This window comes from Eucalyptus grandis, chromosome 11 (genome assembly GCF_016545825.1).
Source record: "Eucalyptus grandis isolate ANBG69807.140 chromosome 11, ASM1654582v1, whole genome shotgun sequence".
Classification (NCBI taxonomy): domain Eukaryota; kingdom Viridiplantae; phylum Streptophyta; class Magnoliopsida; order Myrtales; family Myrtaceae; genus Eucalyptus; species Eucalyptus grandis.
The window spans coordinates 13311722-13329218 of NC_052622.1; the positions used below are offsets into that span (position 1 = coordinate 13311722).

Below are 17497 nucleotides of genomic sequence, written 5' to 3' on the forward strand. Positions count from 1 at the left end.
TTTAGGGCTTCTGCGGATTAGAGATGAGAGATGAGAGATGGGCTTGTGGGCTTGGATTCATATGGAAAATGGGCCAAGTTTGGTTCTTTTCCACCCTTCATTTCGATCGAATTTTGAAGATGTTTAAGCCCATGAAATCCGACCCACAAAAGAAAAGCCCATTAAATAAGCTGCTAAGCTAAGCTAACTAATTACCATAATCCAACGTGATACTACACAGCTTTGTTCTTATTTTTGGGTAAATTTACCGTTTAAGTACAATCGTTCGTTCCGTGTGAATTGGTTGAATTAAGGTAGGACCACGTCGATTTCAACCTCTAGATTCGGGCCGATGAAATTGCAAAAGATGGAACATTGTCGATAAGCAATTATTGAATAGTCAATTGCATCTATAGAGTTTGAGGTTTTGTCTCTTTTTAGTATTTTTCGCCCTGATTGATGAACTTGAGAGGAAAAATAACATGAATGATTCTTGAACTTTGACATAATATTTGTCATTGGAGTTCTAATTAGGGGACATGAGTCAAAAAAATATAAAGCCAAATTTGAAACTTCACAAAATTCAAAATTTAATCCCCAAATGTTATTTCAAGATTCAATTCGTTCTACTCCCCTCCCCTCCTTTACTCAACGCAAGTCTTAGGTATTACTCGAGACTAGACGCAATCAGTTGATGAGTTCGAATAATCTCTAACCCTTAGATTATATCTCATTTGTAGCTCAAGTCTATCCATAACTCGAAAAGAGAAATCATGTTGAAATTCACTGAATTGAATCAAATTGGGCTTTTTAACTACACAATCTTATCCAAGCTCACACAAACAGGTCTTCAAGCGATGTGGCCTCAAGCAGACTTGGTCACCTCCTTATCATGCCACGACAAAGTCGATTTAAAGAAAGAATAGGAGCTCGGTACGGAATTCAATTGGGTACGCCATTGACCTTGTACTGATCAATTTTTTTTTTTTTTTCGATTAACGCATGTGTATTTTCAGTGGAAGACAGAGACGCACCACCCGCTACGACAATATCCTATTCATTTCTCAGTACCAAATCCCCAAAGCCGACCTCACCTCCCCAGGACCTTTTGACTTCGTGCTGCTTCGACGGCCATTTTTCCTAAATATTTAAGGTCCGTCGAATCGAATCCATCACGACACCGCGAGGCTTTGGTAAGGAACGTGTGATCGGGACTTCGACGTGGAATCGTGACGAAATTCCTGGCAATTTTCTGACTTTTCCGTACGGCAGCCCCACCTCACCTTTCATGGGAGGGGACCGTACGCATATGCAGACAAGTACCGCAACCAAGCAGACGATGATAAGCTATGTGATAAGCTCGTTGACTTTTTTTGGGTTTTTTTAAAAATCCCTTTGGTCAAACGAATATTTCATAAAAAAAAAAAACATTTTCCGCATCAAATTGTCATGCGCAGAATAAACAGACCCTGAATGCGGCTCTTCAGGGAATTTGGGTTAAATGCATCTATGGTTACGAACTTTTTTGAACGTTCACTTTTAGTGCTCCAATCGTTTTTCCCCCACATCTATAGAAAAAGTTGTATAATTGCAAAATTAAAGTTCAAGGATGGAAAAGTAATCGAATCATAAAGTTTAGAGCATGCAAATGCTTTTTGATCGCTAATGCGATTGTTCATGTTGCGAACGAGTTGGGATAATGGATTTATTGAAGCAAATCAATTTGTCAAGATTTAATAATCGGTAGTGGTCCAGATTGGATGTATGTAGCTATGCCTATATTTTCCAATTTTTTTATTATTATTATAGGGAATAATTAAAATAAAAACGGTATTTCTTTCCTATATAGAATCCGAGCACATGAGCTGACGCGTCATCTTTATTTCTTCTTGTCAAGTCATTTTCGAGTTTTATTTTCCGTGTGCTGCCCAAATATAGAATTATATATTTTGCGAAAATAATTTAAGTTGGTGAACATGATGAAAATGTTGATAATATTAAATTTGGTAATAGTTTACATTGGTCGCATCATCAAAATTTATAACGGGGCTGCGATGTATATCTATATGTCATTCAAACGATTCTTATACCAAATGTCATAAAGAAAATGTTGATTAACATAAAAACAAATTTCCCCTTTTACTATATTATGTGTATGTAAGAATTGTACGATGATTATGTATCGCCCAAGACATCCTGGTGATTAGGGAGGTGATTAGCTTGTTTTTAAGGAGAATTCCGAATGTAGAATGGAGGTTAACTCTTTTGAGTGACGGTTGTGCCGTGTGACCTCTAACGCAAGTCGTCATGAGCCTAATCAAACAATATTCATTTTTGAGTCATGTTCATGAATCATAGGAAAACATGAATGAGCGATCTATGTTGCCGTATTGAGATGTTGTTTTCTAGTAATATTGAAGCAGATTGAGTCTTAAGTCTTTCATGCAATATTTGTGTTATGCAATAACTCTCGTGACATCACACCCTTGATCAAGTGATACTAGTTGATCCTTGGTTCAACAATCCTAAGCATTCTTGCCTTTCTTTCCAATAGCTTAATTTTTTGAGAAAACGATCTGTCCCATATGGTACTAGACCACGGATCAAAGAGTGCAGATTCAACTTACACGCGAGAGAAAACGTTAAGAAGTATGTTGTAAATACAACGTTTGGCACGTAATGTCAGGATTTGAACGTTTGATCCGTCCTCTGATTCAATGTCCAACGGTGCATACGGCGAAGAAAAACATGGTGATGGTGGTCTGATCTGACTAGTCATGTCTGAAAAATAAAGTGATTTGCCAATAACCTTTACCCATGCATATTTTATGTTCGTACGAGCATATATATATTGGCCTTTCTGGCTTCCATTCTCAACCAAGTTAAAGCAGGATCCCAGCAGAATCAACTCCAGAGAGAGAGAAAGAGAGAGAGAGGATGGAGGGAGGGAACAGTGGGCTTGAAGAGACGCCAACATGGGCAGTCTCCATCGTTTGCCTCTTCTTCTTCGTCGTCTCCTTGGTTATCGATTCTGGTCTTCACCACTTAGCTGAGGTACTTTGTTCAACTGCTGTAGGAGATCAGTAAACTTACGGATTGTTTCCTGTGCTAATTTACAGCATATCTAAGTTTACATATTGTGTACTGTCTCTCCTTTGTTGATAACTTCATGTTCTGACGTTATTGAATTGGTGGTTCTGCTGATTGTCTTAGTTTCTCAAGAAGAGGAGGAGAAAGTCTCTCAATAAAGCTCTGGCAAAAATTAAAACAGGTCAGTCGAAAATGAATCTAACAGTAACAGTAGCCTTTTTCCACAAAACAGAGTTGTACATGCAACAACGTTGTTGTAGGACTATGTACTTTGGTTTTTATGACATTTAAAAGAGATGGTTTGCATTTGTTCACCGAGTACATTCAGTAGTTCATCTCAAAGCACCAATTCTTACAAATTTGTTAGCATCCATGCGTAATTTATACGGCGAACAACTAATTATAACGTTCGATGTGGATGTGCAGAAATGATGAAAATGGGGTTCATATCGCTGCTTCTGACAATTTCGGAGATACCAATCTCGCAAATATGCGTGACGGAGGCCGTGGCAAGCTCGTTTCTTCCATGCAAGGATGCAGTGGAGTTTGCCGAACCGGCTGTTTCTTCTGCAACTCAATTGTCAGCAGCATCAGGCTTGAAGCCAGACTTCAACACCTCACTTGAAACTGCAGATGACGGATCGTTTTGCACGGCAAAGGTGGAGAAAATAGGATAAATCTCTAGAAACTAGTCATCCATTTGGGTTGTCATCATCCTTGAAGAATACCGCGCATAGTTTATTGAGAATTGTCTATAAGCCTTACTGCAGTTTCTTGGGACTAATGTAGTCATGTTAAAAAGACCTCATCTAGTCTCTCATGAATAATTTAACGTTTTTCATCTTACAAGATTCAAGCACCTTCTAATGCCAGTAATTTTTGACGGAATAATTTGTGAACTTCATATAACATATACTTTAATAAATGAGCAACCTGAATACTGATGCTCAGAAGCATTGCCAGCCCTAGATTTCGTTGGAGATAAACCATCTTTTTCTTTTTGTACTGATTGCATGCTCTTCCTTTGGGTTGACAAATTTTCAGGGTTTGGTTCCCTTAATTTCGAGGGATGGGGTGATGCAGCTCAACATCTTCATCTCGGTGTTGGCCGTTTTTCATGTTTCTTACTGCCTCGTTACCATGTACCTGGGAATTGCCAAGGTAATAAACGTCCTGGCAAATGATTAGAAGATCATTGCATATTAAATTATGAACTTGTGTCCTCACATTCATGGACTCCAATAATGTGGAGCTCAAGCACGATCCGAACTAGCCACCATCTTGACCAATCATTTACTAGCGACAGAGTTGAATGGTTTCGATGGAGTGATCGATGTGTTTGGTTTTGTCAACAGATGGCAAAATGGAAGGCGTGGGAAGAAGAGACTCGAACCCTTGAGCATCAGATTGTTCATGGTAAGCTTCAACCTCCTCTACTCGTCCTTGTCTTCCTGATCTCACCCCATAGAGTTGCAATTTTAAGATGCAGATATTCATGTTCTGATCAAATGTGATTATTTTGAGAAATTTGTTGCTCTTACAGTAATGAAACTGGAGCTGAGCTGGGAAGCAATGATTCCCATAAATGATTTTGATATACTCTCGGCATTACTATATTTTCTTGCAGATCCAAGGAGATTTCAGTTTACGGATCAAATGTCATTTGGGCAGCGGCATCTGAAATTCTGGAGTCGCCATTCTCTTTTACTTTGGCCAGTGAGTTTGCCGTAATCATGAGCTAAGAATTGAGTACCTCGTTAACAACTTGTGCATGCACTTCAGACCTGTCAATAATTGAAATTAGCAATTTCATTCACATGTCATGATACCTATATAAGTTGCAGAGACAATTATCACTCTCGTTGAATGGATTATTCTTTAGAACATGTTGGAAAGGCTGCCATCGTCCCATAGATACATGAACTGAACTTGCATTCTTACTATTTGTTACAGCAGGCATACAGAACGATGTATAACATAGGAATTACACATTAAAGATTATGATCATGTTGCCCAACAGAGCCAAACTCAGTCTGGCCATTGATTTATGGTATCGTCATCAAGTTTTGTTTCGAATTCCTGACTGAAATTATTCTTTATTATCATTGTTCAAGGTCTGTTTTATCCGACAGTTCAGAGGGTCAATATCAAAAGCGGATTACTTCACTCTCCGTCATGGATTCATCGTGGTAAGAGGATGTCTTCTTCTACCTTGTATTGGCAACTCTGGGTTGGAGATCTACTCATGGATGTAGCAATGATTTCTGGACTTGAAGAGTTCGTCGATGAAGCACTACTGCACAAAAGTCCTTTTACTTCATAGTTCAAGAGATAATGAAAAAATGAAATAGGTAGTTGTGAGTCATCACCTCCATATTCAATGACTAACTGTATTCTTTGTTTTTACTTGCTCCTAGGCTAATATCTCTGGAGGTAGCGATTTCAACTTTCAGAGGCTGATTAACAGAGCTTTTGATGATGATTTCAAGAAAGTGGTTGAAACCAGGTGAAATATTCCCCCCAATTATATGTCCGGCTTCAGACTAGATTCTGCATCTTGACTGACAAAATGAATGAGATTTTTTATCGTTTTACCGAAACGGCGAAGTAATAATGACCATTCTTGCAGATTTTGGATTTGGATCTTCTCCATATTCTTCATATTTTTCAGTGCGCACGGTAAGACAATACCTTGCAATGTGCACAAAGCTTATGAATATGATACAACTCCTTTTAAATGTACAAGTAAAATGGTATTCAATTCATAGAACTCTACTCTAAGCCAGAAGCAAAGCTATCCATTTGCTTGACTCTTTCAACCTGATTTGAGTGCAGAATTCTACAACTACTACTGGCTTCCTTTCATCCCTCTCGTGGTACGACCTGTGGTTTGTCATGTTGCTTTGTCTGTGACGAGCTGATCTGATCAAGAGAACCACTTTCCTGTTGCTTGGACCTCATTCATCTTTTGCAGATTGTTCTAGCTGTCAGTACAAAGCTCCAAGTGATAATAACACAAATGTGCGTGCAGAGTTGCTCTGCAAATTCTGTCACTCGAGGACCTGTCTTGTGAAGCCCAATGACGACTTGTTCTGGTTCAGACAACCTAAATGGCTCCTCCATCTCGTCCAGTTCGTCATGATCCAGGTTTGTATTGCTGTGGTCTCATCACTTCAACAAAAAAATATGATGAACAAAGCAAGCAATTTAACTCCCATGTAAAGTATAACGGGCTAAAAGAATGAGTGCTTCCATGAGTCTAGCTGCTGACATCAATGGACAACAACTAGAAACAAATAAGACAACTTCAGGCGTTACATTTTCTCTTCTTTGATTTGGTTGCAGAACTCCTTTCAGCTGGCGTTCTTTGCATGGACATGGGTAAGTCTCTTCGAGCAAGGTCAATTGAAACGTTTGTTTGTTTCGATTGTTAGCTGATCCTGTTTGCAATAACAGTATGAGTTTGGCCTTAGATCTTGCTTCAACCAAGAAACACAAGACATTGCCATAAGGATTTCTATAGGTGTGGCAGTGCAGATCCTGTGTGGTTATGTGACAATGCCCCGTTATGCGCTTCTCTCGCAGGTACAATTTCACAAATCCTAGAGGTTCATTCATGTCACTTATGGTTCATTCTAAGATCCAGCCTGGAGAAACGGCGAGACTGGTTTGGTAGAGTAGAGATATGGTCTGCAAGGTGCTTGCATAATCGTTTGTGATGTTGTGTCTAAGCAGATGGGCTCCGGGATGACAAAGGCTGTGTTTTCAGACTGCGTAGCGGAAGGTCTCAGGAAATGGCACAAGGATGCGAGACACAGGCTTTCAAAGAGCAGATCGATTTCAACCATAAACTCTTCGAGACCATCTTTGTCTGACCCTTCGATTTCAGATAGATACCTGCAAAACCAGGCCAATGAACTTACCTCAGAAACCGCCACAAGCCCTCCTTCTAGCGCTGCCAATGTAGCTGAAGACGCACTGCAATATCACCGCATCTCTAGTGCGTCGATGTTCAACTCATTGACACATGAAATTACTGAGGAAGAAAGTCCAGTGATCATAAGCAAGAGGGTTGTTTACAATGGGGAGATCTCCTTTGCCAGGAGCTGGAAAGACTCGGGACACTTAAAGCAGACCGGAGATTGTACTCTGACAACCGAAGGAGGCGTCTCTGATCAGTTCACTGGATTCGATCGCTGACGTCAAAGTTGGATGTGAATTCTGTACCTTCTGTACATGGTATAGCAGCAACTCTAAATGTACGGAGAAGTGATCTCCTTAAAGTACTGACCTTAGAGTACTCAGAAGTGATCTCCTTAAAGTACTAATTTTAGGTTGCGTTTAGTCGTCCGGATTTTTAAACGGAATAGAACTGGATATGATAAGATAAGAAATTCATGGACTTCTTCATATCCTATCAAGTGTTTGGTGAACTACGGATTTAAAGTCAAATATCCAGATTTAAAATCGGATATTCTTATATCTTATCCAATCTATCATTTGGTGAATTACGGATTTAAATTCGGATGCAAGTTTAATATTCACAAAATTATCCAAAACAATATATCTTTTTCAAATTAACAGATTCTCATCGGATTTCATAATTATGCATCGTAATAATTTTTCTGTTCCTTTGAAATAATCTTTTGGATACCCCTTCAACATTAAACGTTTTTAGAAATAATCTTTTTTGTTCATTTGAAATAATCTTTTGGATACCCCTTCAACATCAAACGTTTTTAAAATAACCTCAATTTCAATAAATTCACTTTGAAACATGAATTTTTTTTTTCTCTCTTACAAGTTAGATTAAGAAATATTCTAAGCTTCTTCTATTTTGGTATTTGCCCCTTTCCTGACTAGATTTCCAATCAGGATTATATCGAATCAACTAAGTAAAATGAGATGCTCCCATCTGCCTATGAAATTGGCTCAGATCTAGATATATCTTTGGTAATAAACAAATAATAATCCTATTGCCTACATACAATTTGGTCCCAAGGGATCACGACCCATTAAAAATAGGAACTGACTATATATACATAGGTAACAATTTGTGCTGAAAACCAAACTCACACCACACAACATCAATCAAACTAGCATTGGTCTCCACATCACACAACAGAGGATGCCTAGCCTTAACTTACACTACTTTGACACCAATTTGCTAGGATTAGATCTAACGAACAAAGAGAAGTTGAGAAAAGATTCAGATTGCACTGATTTAGCATAATCCCGTGATAGCAAAGATGAAGCCTTTCAACCAAAATTGAACCCGTAAACCAAAACCCTAGCCACTCTCCATATCCCTTAAAGAATCACGTTACTTCCATACCAAAAGACTCAATAATTCTACCACTTATTGGGACTCACTTGGGCATGGAGGGAAAAACAAGAAACAAAATCACAACCAAAGACAAGTTGAAAAACGATTAGACTTAAGTAACAAAGACAAGTGGAGAAAAGATTCGGATTGCACTGATTTAGCACGATCCCCTGATGACAAAAATGAAATCTTTCAACTAAAATAATTCTTCCACTCATCGGGACTCACTTGGACTTTCAGAAAAAGAGCAATAGAATCACAACAGATCAAAATCAAGCACCGATATAAGCAGAATAACACAAGCACAACTACTATAGAAATCAAGGTTAGAGAGAGAATGATTATTTACCTTTAAAAATTTGTTGCTTTCGTAAAATTTCGATGAAAATCGAAGAGCTGAGGAGAAGGCTTCAATGTCAATACTTTGAAAACAGAAACTCATCTGGGTGAACGATGAGAAAGAAAAAAGCGTAGGGTTTTATATTTCGGATAAAAGAAATCCTATCCGACCTTATTCCACTCCCGGGTTTTATATTTCGGATACAAGAAATTCTATCCGACCTTATCCCACTCCTCTCGGATTTTTTATCTGGTTTATATCCTTCTATATATGACATTTTCCTATACTAGATAGCTACCAAACACGGGATAGGATAAAACATATATTATCCTGATTTTTATCCGATCGATCAAACGCAGCCTTAGAATACATGAGCCTAGGATGTACGAACTTGCCGAACCGACAACCATGACGTAACACAGAACATAACATAACATGACATGACTTATCTTGCTCACATCCATTATACGATATACAGAGAAATTCCAACGCACATTGATCAACCCGGCGAATAAAAAAAGAAAAGAAAAGGGAACGGTCAGGAAAGGAATGCCGCCAACAGCACATGCTATTACCGTGGCCACCGAGTAAACGAAAGACCAAATTGAAACAACGCTTGGAAAAAAAGATTCCGCTAGAAAATAACCAACTTGCAACTCAATTCAGGAGACCCCAAAATCGCACGACCCTCAAATTTGCTACTCACTTTCAGAAAATTTCAACGACGACCACGACGACGGGAATTGACAAATTGAGCAGAATGACGAGACGCAACGTACGAACTCGTTTGTACCTTTGGCTTGGTGGTGAGGAAAGCAAGAGCTCTGTAGGGTTTATGGCTGATCGTAAGCTAGGCAATGGAGGAAGGGAGGGTTTTAGGGCTTATGCGGATTAGCCCAAAATGTTCCATCTTTTGCAATTCCATCGGCCTGAATCTAGAGGTTGAAATCGACGTGGTCCTACCTCGATTCAACCAATTCACGCTGAACGAACGATTGTACTTAAACGGTTGATTTACCCAAAAATAAGAACAAAGCTGTGTAGTATCACGTAGGATTATGGTAAATAGTTAGCTTAGCTTAGCAGCTTATTTCATGGGCTTTTCTTTTGTGGGTCGGATTTCATGGGCTTAAACATCTTCAAAATTCGATCGAAATGAAGGGTGGAAAAGAACCAAACTTGGCCCATTTTCCATATGATTCCAGGCCCACAAGCCCATCTCTCATCTCTAATCCGCGAGAAAATATTCGGTGGTTAGTGCGCGCCACGTCATCCCCTGACCTGGTTCGCACTAACCAATGAAATACCGCCACGTGTCCCCGAGCGGGACCCGCTGAAAAAGGAAGGCGCTGTTTTTTGGTCGGCTCGGCGGGTGCACCGCAGAAGAAAGGACGGTCGGCTCAAATTTTTTGGCTCCCGCTCACTCGAATTTGCTGGGTTTTCTCTCTTTCTCCTCTCTCTCGCCTTTCTCACTCTTCCCTCCCTCTCTCTTTCTCTCTCCGACGAACAGGACGTGACCTCCCGGTCTCTCTGTGCCCTCCCTCTTTCCGACCGGCGAACCACCGCCAACAACCGACGAACCACCGCACGGGACCGGCGAGAGGACCTCGAGCAATCGACGAACCACTGCACGGGACTGGCGAGAGGACCGCGACCTCCCTCTCTCTCTCTCTCTCTGCCCTCCCTCTTTCCGATCGGCGAACCACCGGGAGCAAATCAGACCCGGTTTTTTTGGGGGGATTTTTTTTTTTTTTTTCAAATGCCGAGGGGTTGGGCTTCTTTGTTTGTGCTGGCGGGACGACGGAGAAGGCGATCATCGAAAGGAGAAGCACTGGAAGAGGAGACCGATGAGGACGAGGAAGTCATCTACAAAATTGAAGTTCCGGCGAACAGGTGACGCGAAGGCGATTCGGCATTCGGTTAGATGTTGTGTGTTTCGGATGGGTTTGGAGCTGTTTCGCGAGTCGTGGGTGAGTTTTGGTTCGGGGTTTAAGATGCTAGTGTTCGTCTTCGGATGGGTTAAAGTCTTTGGCGGACCATGTTGCTCGTAATGGCTATCGAGATTTGTGTGGTTCGATCTTTGAATAATTTGTGAGAAATGCCGGATGTGAAAGAGGACTCTCTGCTGAGTTGTTTTGAATAATTTGGTGAAGTGGTGATGATAGATATGTTGCTTGAACTAGTTTTCATTCTCGAGATCTATATTCAATTTGATATTTTACTTGCATGTAATAGATGCCCAGCTCCCCAATCCCTCCACTTAGTACATCAGATGCTTGTGCTTATGCTAGATCCTCAAAATGTTCTGCTTGGATTGACATGCTCGGATTCTCTCGATATTTTAGGTGAAGAACACTGGTTGCAATTGGGACTCATGACTTGGATACGCTAGAAGGCCCCTTCAGCTATGAGGTGTGTGTTTGAACTAATTGCCTAAACTAGAATCTAAAATGAAGAATTCTGCACATGTCCTACTATCCTCGCTTGAAGCTAAGGCCCAGTTAGAACTTAAATGGAAGATTTTCAGATTGTTGGCATAATGGATCTTGTCATGATAGAGTGTTATCCGGGTTGGAAGCTTGTGCTCACCTATTTTTTCCTTTTTTTCTCTCTATATATTTAAATGCCTGAAGGATTCCCTCTTGAAGCTTCTTTCTACCCCACACTTTGCCTCAGCATCTATTACATGTTTTCAAGGAGTTGCAGCTAGCTAGACAAGCTTTGACCAGTTCAAGTTTTGTCATCCTCTCGAGCTTGTCCCAGAGGATGGTATTACTATATATATCCGAGATACTCTATTTTGATCCCAAAAATTCGTAGTATTATGTTTCGCTATCGAAGTGCTCATCTACTAGATAAAGCATAGACGAAAAACAGACATGACAAGGAATTGCACATTTGGTTTAGCTTAATATGTAAGAGTTATATATTTGCTACAGCTAAATGTTTCTTCTTAATATGTACGAGTTATATATCTGCTACATATCTGCTACGGCTAAATGTTTCTTAGAGCAAAGTATGATAAAATGTTACAAGAAGTGCAGCTCATGTTCCTTTTCCTTTGGTCTCAGGCTTTGCCGCCTTCCGGTATAAGTTTCGTCCCCTTGAAGCAGGTAGTTTCATGATAAAGATTGTATTTTTCTGTTCATGCATGTGCCATGAGTCTGATCGTGGAGAAGATCTATGTATTTGTAAGGATTTTGTTAAGCTGTTCTCTAGGGGCAATTCTTAAGTAGTTGATTAAGAAATTTTTATGGTTTTCAATTGGATGCACTGATTGTTCTTGTGGTATTTGTAATTTTTCTTTGGAAAGTGAATCATATTAAATAAGTATGCTTAACAAGTGCCCTTTTGTTAACGGTGCTCTAAGGAGACTTACTAAGTAACTAAAAAGGAAATTTTGTAGTTTCCAATGCATTAGCATGTTATTTCTAATTACTATTTTGCAAAGTGAATTATTCCAAATTAAGTATGCTTAACATGTCAATGCCACTTCTGAATTCATGAGATTGCTTTCATTTATATATTTGTTTTGTTTTCTCTACCAACTGCGATTGATGTGTTGGCTGATCGCGCCTTAGTTTCTGTTCTGATATTAGGTGAAGAACTTCAGAGCTGATGAACTAATGGAATTTTATAAGGTGGGTCCTCAATAGCTGCTCCTTTTAATGGTCTTTTTATAACTGTCATATTTGTTTTGTTACATATATCTTATGCTTGGAACTTGCTTATTCAGTGTGCTAGTTGATATCTTCCTGTAAATGAAGAATTATCTAATAGTTCCTCATTTTTGCCATGTTGTTTTACCTGTTTTTCGCTACTTTGTTGCAGTGATTTGAAATTGAAGAAGTTCTTGCACATAATAGAGAACTCGCCTGTGTTCCCTGTTATCTATGATTCAAAGAGGTATCTTGGTTTCTTCATACACTCTTTTTTGTAATGTGAGTTCCATGTATAAATATGAAGTGTGCATATTGATGTTAAGGGAAAATAATAAATAACCACTTAAATGTAATGACGTGTTGACTTAGTTTTGATTCAACCATTGCCACTTAAGTCATTAATATTGCAACCTTGAGTTATTTGGGGGTTGATGGATGCATCGGGTTCAATTTGCAAAGAGAAAATAATCTAGGCCTTCAAGCATCTTCGCCACATTAAGCCACTAAGTGCTTGGTCTCGTTTATGAGTTGAAGTGAGATCAATTGTTCTGTTTAGGTGTCACTAGTGTTCTCAAAAGCACCGGAGTTGCCTGGGCAGGCACCCAATGTGGCGACTCCAAAAGCACCTCAAGTAAGGCTGGTCATTCTCAGGCATTCCCTCAAGGAAAAAGATGAAATTAGGTCATGTTCTTTGACCCTTTTTGTTCCTTTCTCTAAACAAAACTGAGAAAGGAGGTATATTATTTTAGTAAAAGGGCCAAGTTTTTAGAAAAGCAGCTGTTGACTCTACATTAGCACAGTCGGAGACTTCCAAGAGCCTAGTCTTATGCTTATAACATTACTTTTAAGAGAGCCAGGGAAAAAGGTGAAAATGTGTAGTCTTCTATACATCTTTGCTTTTCTTTGACCATTGTCTTTCCTATGTACACCTTTACACTGAACTTAGCAGTCCATTCTTATTTCATCTCTCTCTCCACCGGTTGCTAGGTACCATATGGGGAAAAAGAACTTTTGCATGCGGTGTCACAAAATTCGATATGGGAAAGCAAGTGCCTAATGTCAATAAGAAAGATGCTATAATGTAGTACAAAAATTAATTTTTTTCCGGGATATCATTTCATGACTTAAGATCTACCTTGCTAATACAATCTTTGGGTTCATTTAAAGAAAAGGTTAAAAAAATTTCTTGCTAAAGGATTCATCCCAAACTTTTAATGTAACACGTCCCTTATTTTAGGCTAGGCCTTGCTTGACAACAAGTGGATGATATTGCTTCATAAATTCTTGATTAGCTGTGGACTGATGTTTATTGGTGATGTATTAATTAGGCAACAACCAATTATGGTTGACCATTAAGTCATTTATCCTGTTTGAACAGGGGTCAGCTTTTTAAAAAGATTGGTTTCAAATTTTTTTGCACATGGGGTTCTAATCTAGCTCATTCAGGTCCTATGATATTTGGTTACTCCAGTTGCGGATAGATTACACTGTTTTCATGCTATTTAATTATACTCCAGACTGGTTAGACTGGTTTCACGAGCCCAAATGAAAGTCAGTTTGGTGGTTGACATGAAAGAAATTCTCTCCAACTTCATTTCTGCTGCCTTTAGTGATAATGTATCAGTATGAGAGTGCAATAGAAGTCTCATGTGTTCTGGTGGGAATTTCTCCTATCCATCATGCTCACAAGAGGAAGCATAAACGGATAAAAGGATAAAAGGAATGCGGTTTGTCAAGCCGGTCATTTTATATGCAAAAACTTGGTTAGATCATTGATGTTGTAGTGTTTTGGTTGCTTAGGAAAATCTACATTGTATTATTAAGTGCGAGTCTAGTTATTAGTTTTTCAGCTGCAATAATTCTCCATATTGCGATATATTTCCATTCTAATTGTTTTGGCCGAATTTTAATCTGTAGCTCCCTCCTCATACAATTCATATTTGACCGTCGATGATCAAGGTTGAAAAGGACCCGAAGCTTTTAGATATCAGGACCGTTGATGCACTTGAAATAGTACAAACAAGGTACAACCAACATATTTTGCCAGCAAGCTATCATTGTTTTAATTAATTCTCTTGAGGTTCTTATGGTACCTTTGACCCCTAGTACTATGATCACCGTGTTATTTGTGGGTTTGTTGCCTGGCTATGCTATTGATTTGTTGATCATTGTGTTAAGATTTTCCTTTGGAGTTAGCCGATTAAAAGACCCTTACATTAACAGACTGAAAAGTTAGCGGCTTTCTTGTTCTTTCAGCAGTTTAATTTGAGCATGGGACATGTTTTTCTTGTGAATTACTAAATCCAATTGCTTTTTGTTTGGAGCTTTTTCTGCCATCAAATTTTACCTTTTTGGAAGAACTGATTAGACCTTGGTCCTCATTGATGCAGTAATAAACCAAAGCTTGCATATCTTTCAAAGATTTTGATTGCACTTTCAAGCTATGGTGGGGTTCCTAATGAATTTCTTTTGGACATGGTGGAGAAAGCTCTGGGAGATGCAAATAGTGTCTTCTCTAGTAAACGAGCAGCTCTAAGAGGTAGTATTCTTCTGAACATTTGGACTGTTGAAATATTGTCTATTCTTAAAACAGTCCAAAAAGAGATTTTTCTCCAATTTTTTTTCTATACTTGGATGTGCTTCTTCTTTTTTTCTTGATTCGAAATATGCATAAGTAAAAAAATGCATCTCTATTCATCTTTGCTGCTTTTACTTCCCTTGGGTGCATATTTCCTTCAATTGCTATTTGATGTGTAAACATTTTCCCTTGTGTTTTCCTTTTGTTCTTTTACCGTATGAACAGTATTGGTGAATCATGGTGAGAAGGATGGTTTCACTGCGGCCAGAATGATCTTATCTGGGATTCCTCTGGACGAAACACACCTACAAAATCGTCTGTCCATCCTGATGAATGATGAAAAGAAGAGTTTGAAAGGAGGAAGGATTCCTATTCCAGATTCTTACTATCTAATGGGGACAGCCGATCCCACAGGAATTCTTAAAAGTGATGAAGTTTGTACAATTGGTGGATTATGAAGTATGAGACCATCCTTTCTCGCCTCTGGAACTATCCGCTCATCGACTTTGCTGGAGATAAAAGAACCCATTGCTTACCAGAGGCCATTGTTGGTGTGAAAATCCATGATGACCTTACTGTGGATCCTTCACTGATGAAGGGGAATAAGAGCATCCTCGATTTCAGACACTTCCTTGACCGTGCTTACCAGCCGTGGATAAAAGGTTCAATACCAGACAAGGAGCAAGGGGTACAGCTGAAACTGAATCAATGGGCTTCAGTGCCAACTTTGGGGCAATCAATGAAAATTAATAAAGACAACCAGAAACACCAGGTGAAGAAACCGAAGCTAGTGATATTATCGCGCAGTGGGTCCAGGGCGTTAGTTAACAAAGACTGCTTGGTTAAAATGGCAGAGGATATGGGGTTCAGAGTAGAAGTTTTGCGGCCTAAGCGAACGACTGAACTGGCGAAGATGTATGGCTTGCTTAATAAGAGGGAGGTTATGGTTGGTGTACACGGGGCTGCTTTGACCCACTTCCTTTTCCTGAAGCCTGGTTCTGTGCTCATCCAAGTCATTCCTTTAGGGACGGATTCACCAGCTGAGACATGCTTTGGTAAACCTGCTAGAGAGCTTGGTCTCAAGTATATTGGCTACAAGATTTTGCCTAGGGAGAGCTCACTGTATAATGAATACGATAAAGATGATCCAGTCCTTACAAATCCAAAGGGTGTGATTAGGAAGGGATGGCAATACACTAAGGAGATCTATCTCGACAGACAGAATGTGAGCTTGGACATGAGGAGATTCCACAAGCGGCTGCTTCAAGCCTATGACTATTCCTTCAAGAAAATAAACCGGCAAATTAGCTACAATCAAACAACCGACTTGTTTAAGCTTTGCTAACTACTTCCTTCTCTTCACCTTCCTTAAATAATTGTCGATATTTCTTTCCATTGACTGAATGGTTGAAACTTGAATAAAGTACACTCATCTGTGAATCAGTTTTCAGGTTCATCATAAACTTGTAAAGAAGGCATTTTTTTAACAATTTGGTGAACTGGATGACTTGTTAATGATGCTCCTCTTAACCTTCACGTCTGTTTTCCTGACAGTAGCACTTTTGGGTAAATCTAAGGCAATGGCCATCTGCTTGTTTGCATCTTCAACTAAATTAAGCCGAACTTCAAAGATGGGCATGGGATCCTGTTTCGGAAAATGAAACATGGAAGTTGTTGCTATAGTTGTGTGTGTTTTTTTAACTGACTAGCCCCTCAGTTACTTTGGAGGTTTATAACTGAATAAGTAAAACTATGTATGATCCATATCACGCAAGGTGTTGCTGGATAAACTGAGGGATCTCGGTTTCAGGGCCTGTGAAGCTATTATAATCAACTATACTAAAAACAAGAACACTTGATTCTATGGTACCACATTGGCATCACGTTATATGAATGTCATGCTATAATCTTTGATTTTTAGCTAGCTATACAATAGAAGAGCAGCCGGTTTATTAGCAGAGGCACCTGTCATTTCCTCCATTTCTGTTAAAAGTTGCCGATAGCTTTGATGACTTAAGTCAGAGATTCAGAGAACCATGGGCAAGAGCAGTTTGAAAACATTCCCATAGAAATTTCGAGCATTATTTGAAGAACTTGTGTCAATATGTACATAAGCAGTGTGTTAAACCAAAAAATTGCTATTGCGTTTGTTGGCTAACTCTTCAGTCTTTCCCTCGTCAATTCTCAGTGTCTCATCTATCATGTCAAAACTTCAGTCAGCTTCGAGTCAAAGCATCACTTCGCTGGTCATTGAACACTAAATTTCGCCATCTATAGCTACAGCCAACGCTTTGCTATCGTAGATAATGGGTGGACTGGAGGAGGCGTCTTGGCATTCCTTGTGTCTTTTACATCTTATTGAAGAAACAAAAACAAATAATCAGATGATGGACATAATGAGATGAAATATATACTGTGAATTAAATTTAATTATGCTGATTCTGCTTACTGGAATTAGTGGACTTGCCACCCAGAGAAGACCGGCGAGACTGGTCTGAACCAGCACCTGTTAGTGATTGATT

General features: G+C 39.3%; 2 protein-coding genes and 2 long non-coding RNA genes across 4 annotated transcripts; 3 read left to right on the forward strand and 1 right to left on the reverse strand.

Moving 5' to 3' along the window:
* The first annotated feature begins 2916 nt into the window (after positions 1 to 2916).
* Positions 2917 to 7269, forward strand: LOC104427261 (MLO-like protein 2). Its single transcript, XM_039305090.1, is given in 15 exon segments — positions 2917 to 3033; positions 3193 to 3250; positions 3496 to 3728; positions 4114 to 4230; positions 4425 to 4485; positions 4697 to 4785; positions 5184 to 5258; positions 5487 to 5575; positions 5699 to 5748; positions 5905 to 5945; positions 6044 to 6131; positions 6134 to 6216; positions 6415 to 6450; positions 6526 to 6654; positions 6805 to 7269. Coding segments are annotated over 15 exon segments (1731 nt in total).
* Positions 7270 to 12568: 5299 nt separating this feature from the next.
* LOC120289583 lies at positions 12569 to 14438 on the forward strand. The gene is made up of 3 exons (XR_005547609.1): positions 12569 to 12641; positions 12954 to 13028; positions 14315 to 14438. It is a non-coding gene; the product is annotated as an uncharacterized LOC120289583 (long non-coding RNA).
* A 434-nt stretch (positions 14439 to 14872) lies between these two features.
* Positions 14873 to 16407, forward strand: LOC104454928 (alpha-1,3-arabinosyltransferase XAT3-like). The gene is made up of 3 exons (XM_039305091.1): positions 14873 to 14936; positions 15201 to 15323; positions 15407 to 16407. Exons 1-3 carry the CDS (start codon positions 14873 to 14875, stop codon positions 16318 to 16320), a joined length of 1101 nt encoding a protein of 366 aa, XP_039161025.1. The 3' UTR covers positions 16321 to 16407.
* A 618-nt stretch (positions 16408 to 17025) lies between these two features.
* Positions 17026 to 17496, reverse strand: LOC104453773. The gene is made up of 2 exons (XR_005547606.1): positions 17425 to 17496; positions 17026 to 17329 (listed from the first exon to the last, which is right to left on the reverse strand). It is a non-coding gene; the product is annotated as an uncharacterized LOC104453773 (long non-coding RNA).
* Between the last annotated feature and the right edge of the window lies 1 nt (position 17497).

Excerpts from the sequence above, each read along its gene's own strand:
- LOC104454928 (XM_039305091.1), top strand. The coding sequence starts at position 14,873 with ATGGTGGAGAAAGCTCTGGGAGATGCAAATAGTGTCTTCTCTAGTAAA. Across the intron at positions 14,937-15,200 it reads TAAACGAGCAGCTCTAAGAG|TATTGGTGAATCATGGTGAG; the intron begins GTAGTATTCTTC and ends CCGTATGAACAG. Across the intron at positions 15,324-15,406 it reads GATGAATGATGAAAAGAAGA|GAAGTTTGTACAATTGGTGG; the intron begins GTTTGAAAGGAG and ends CTTAAAAGTGAT.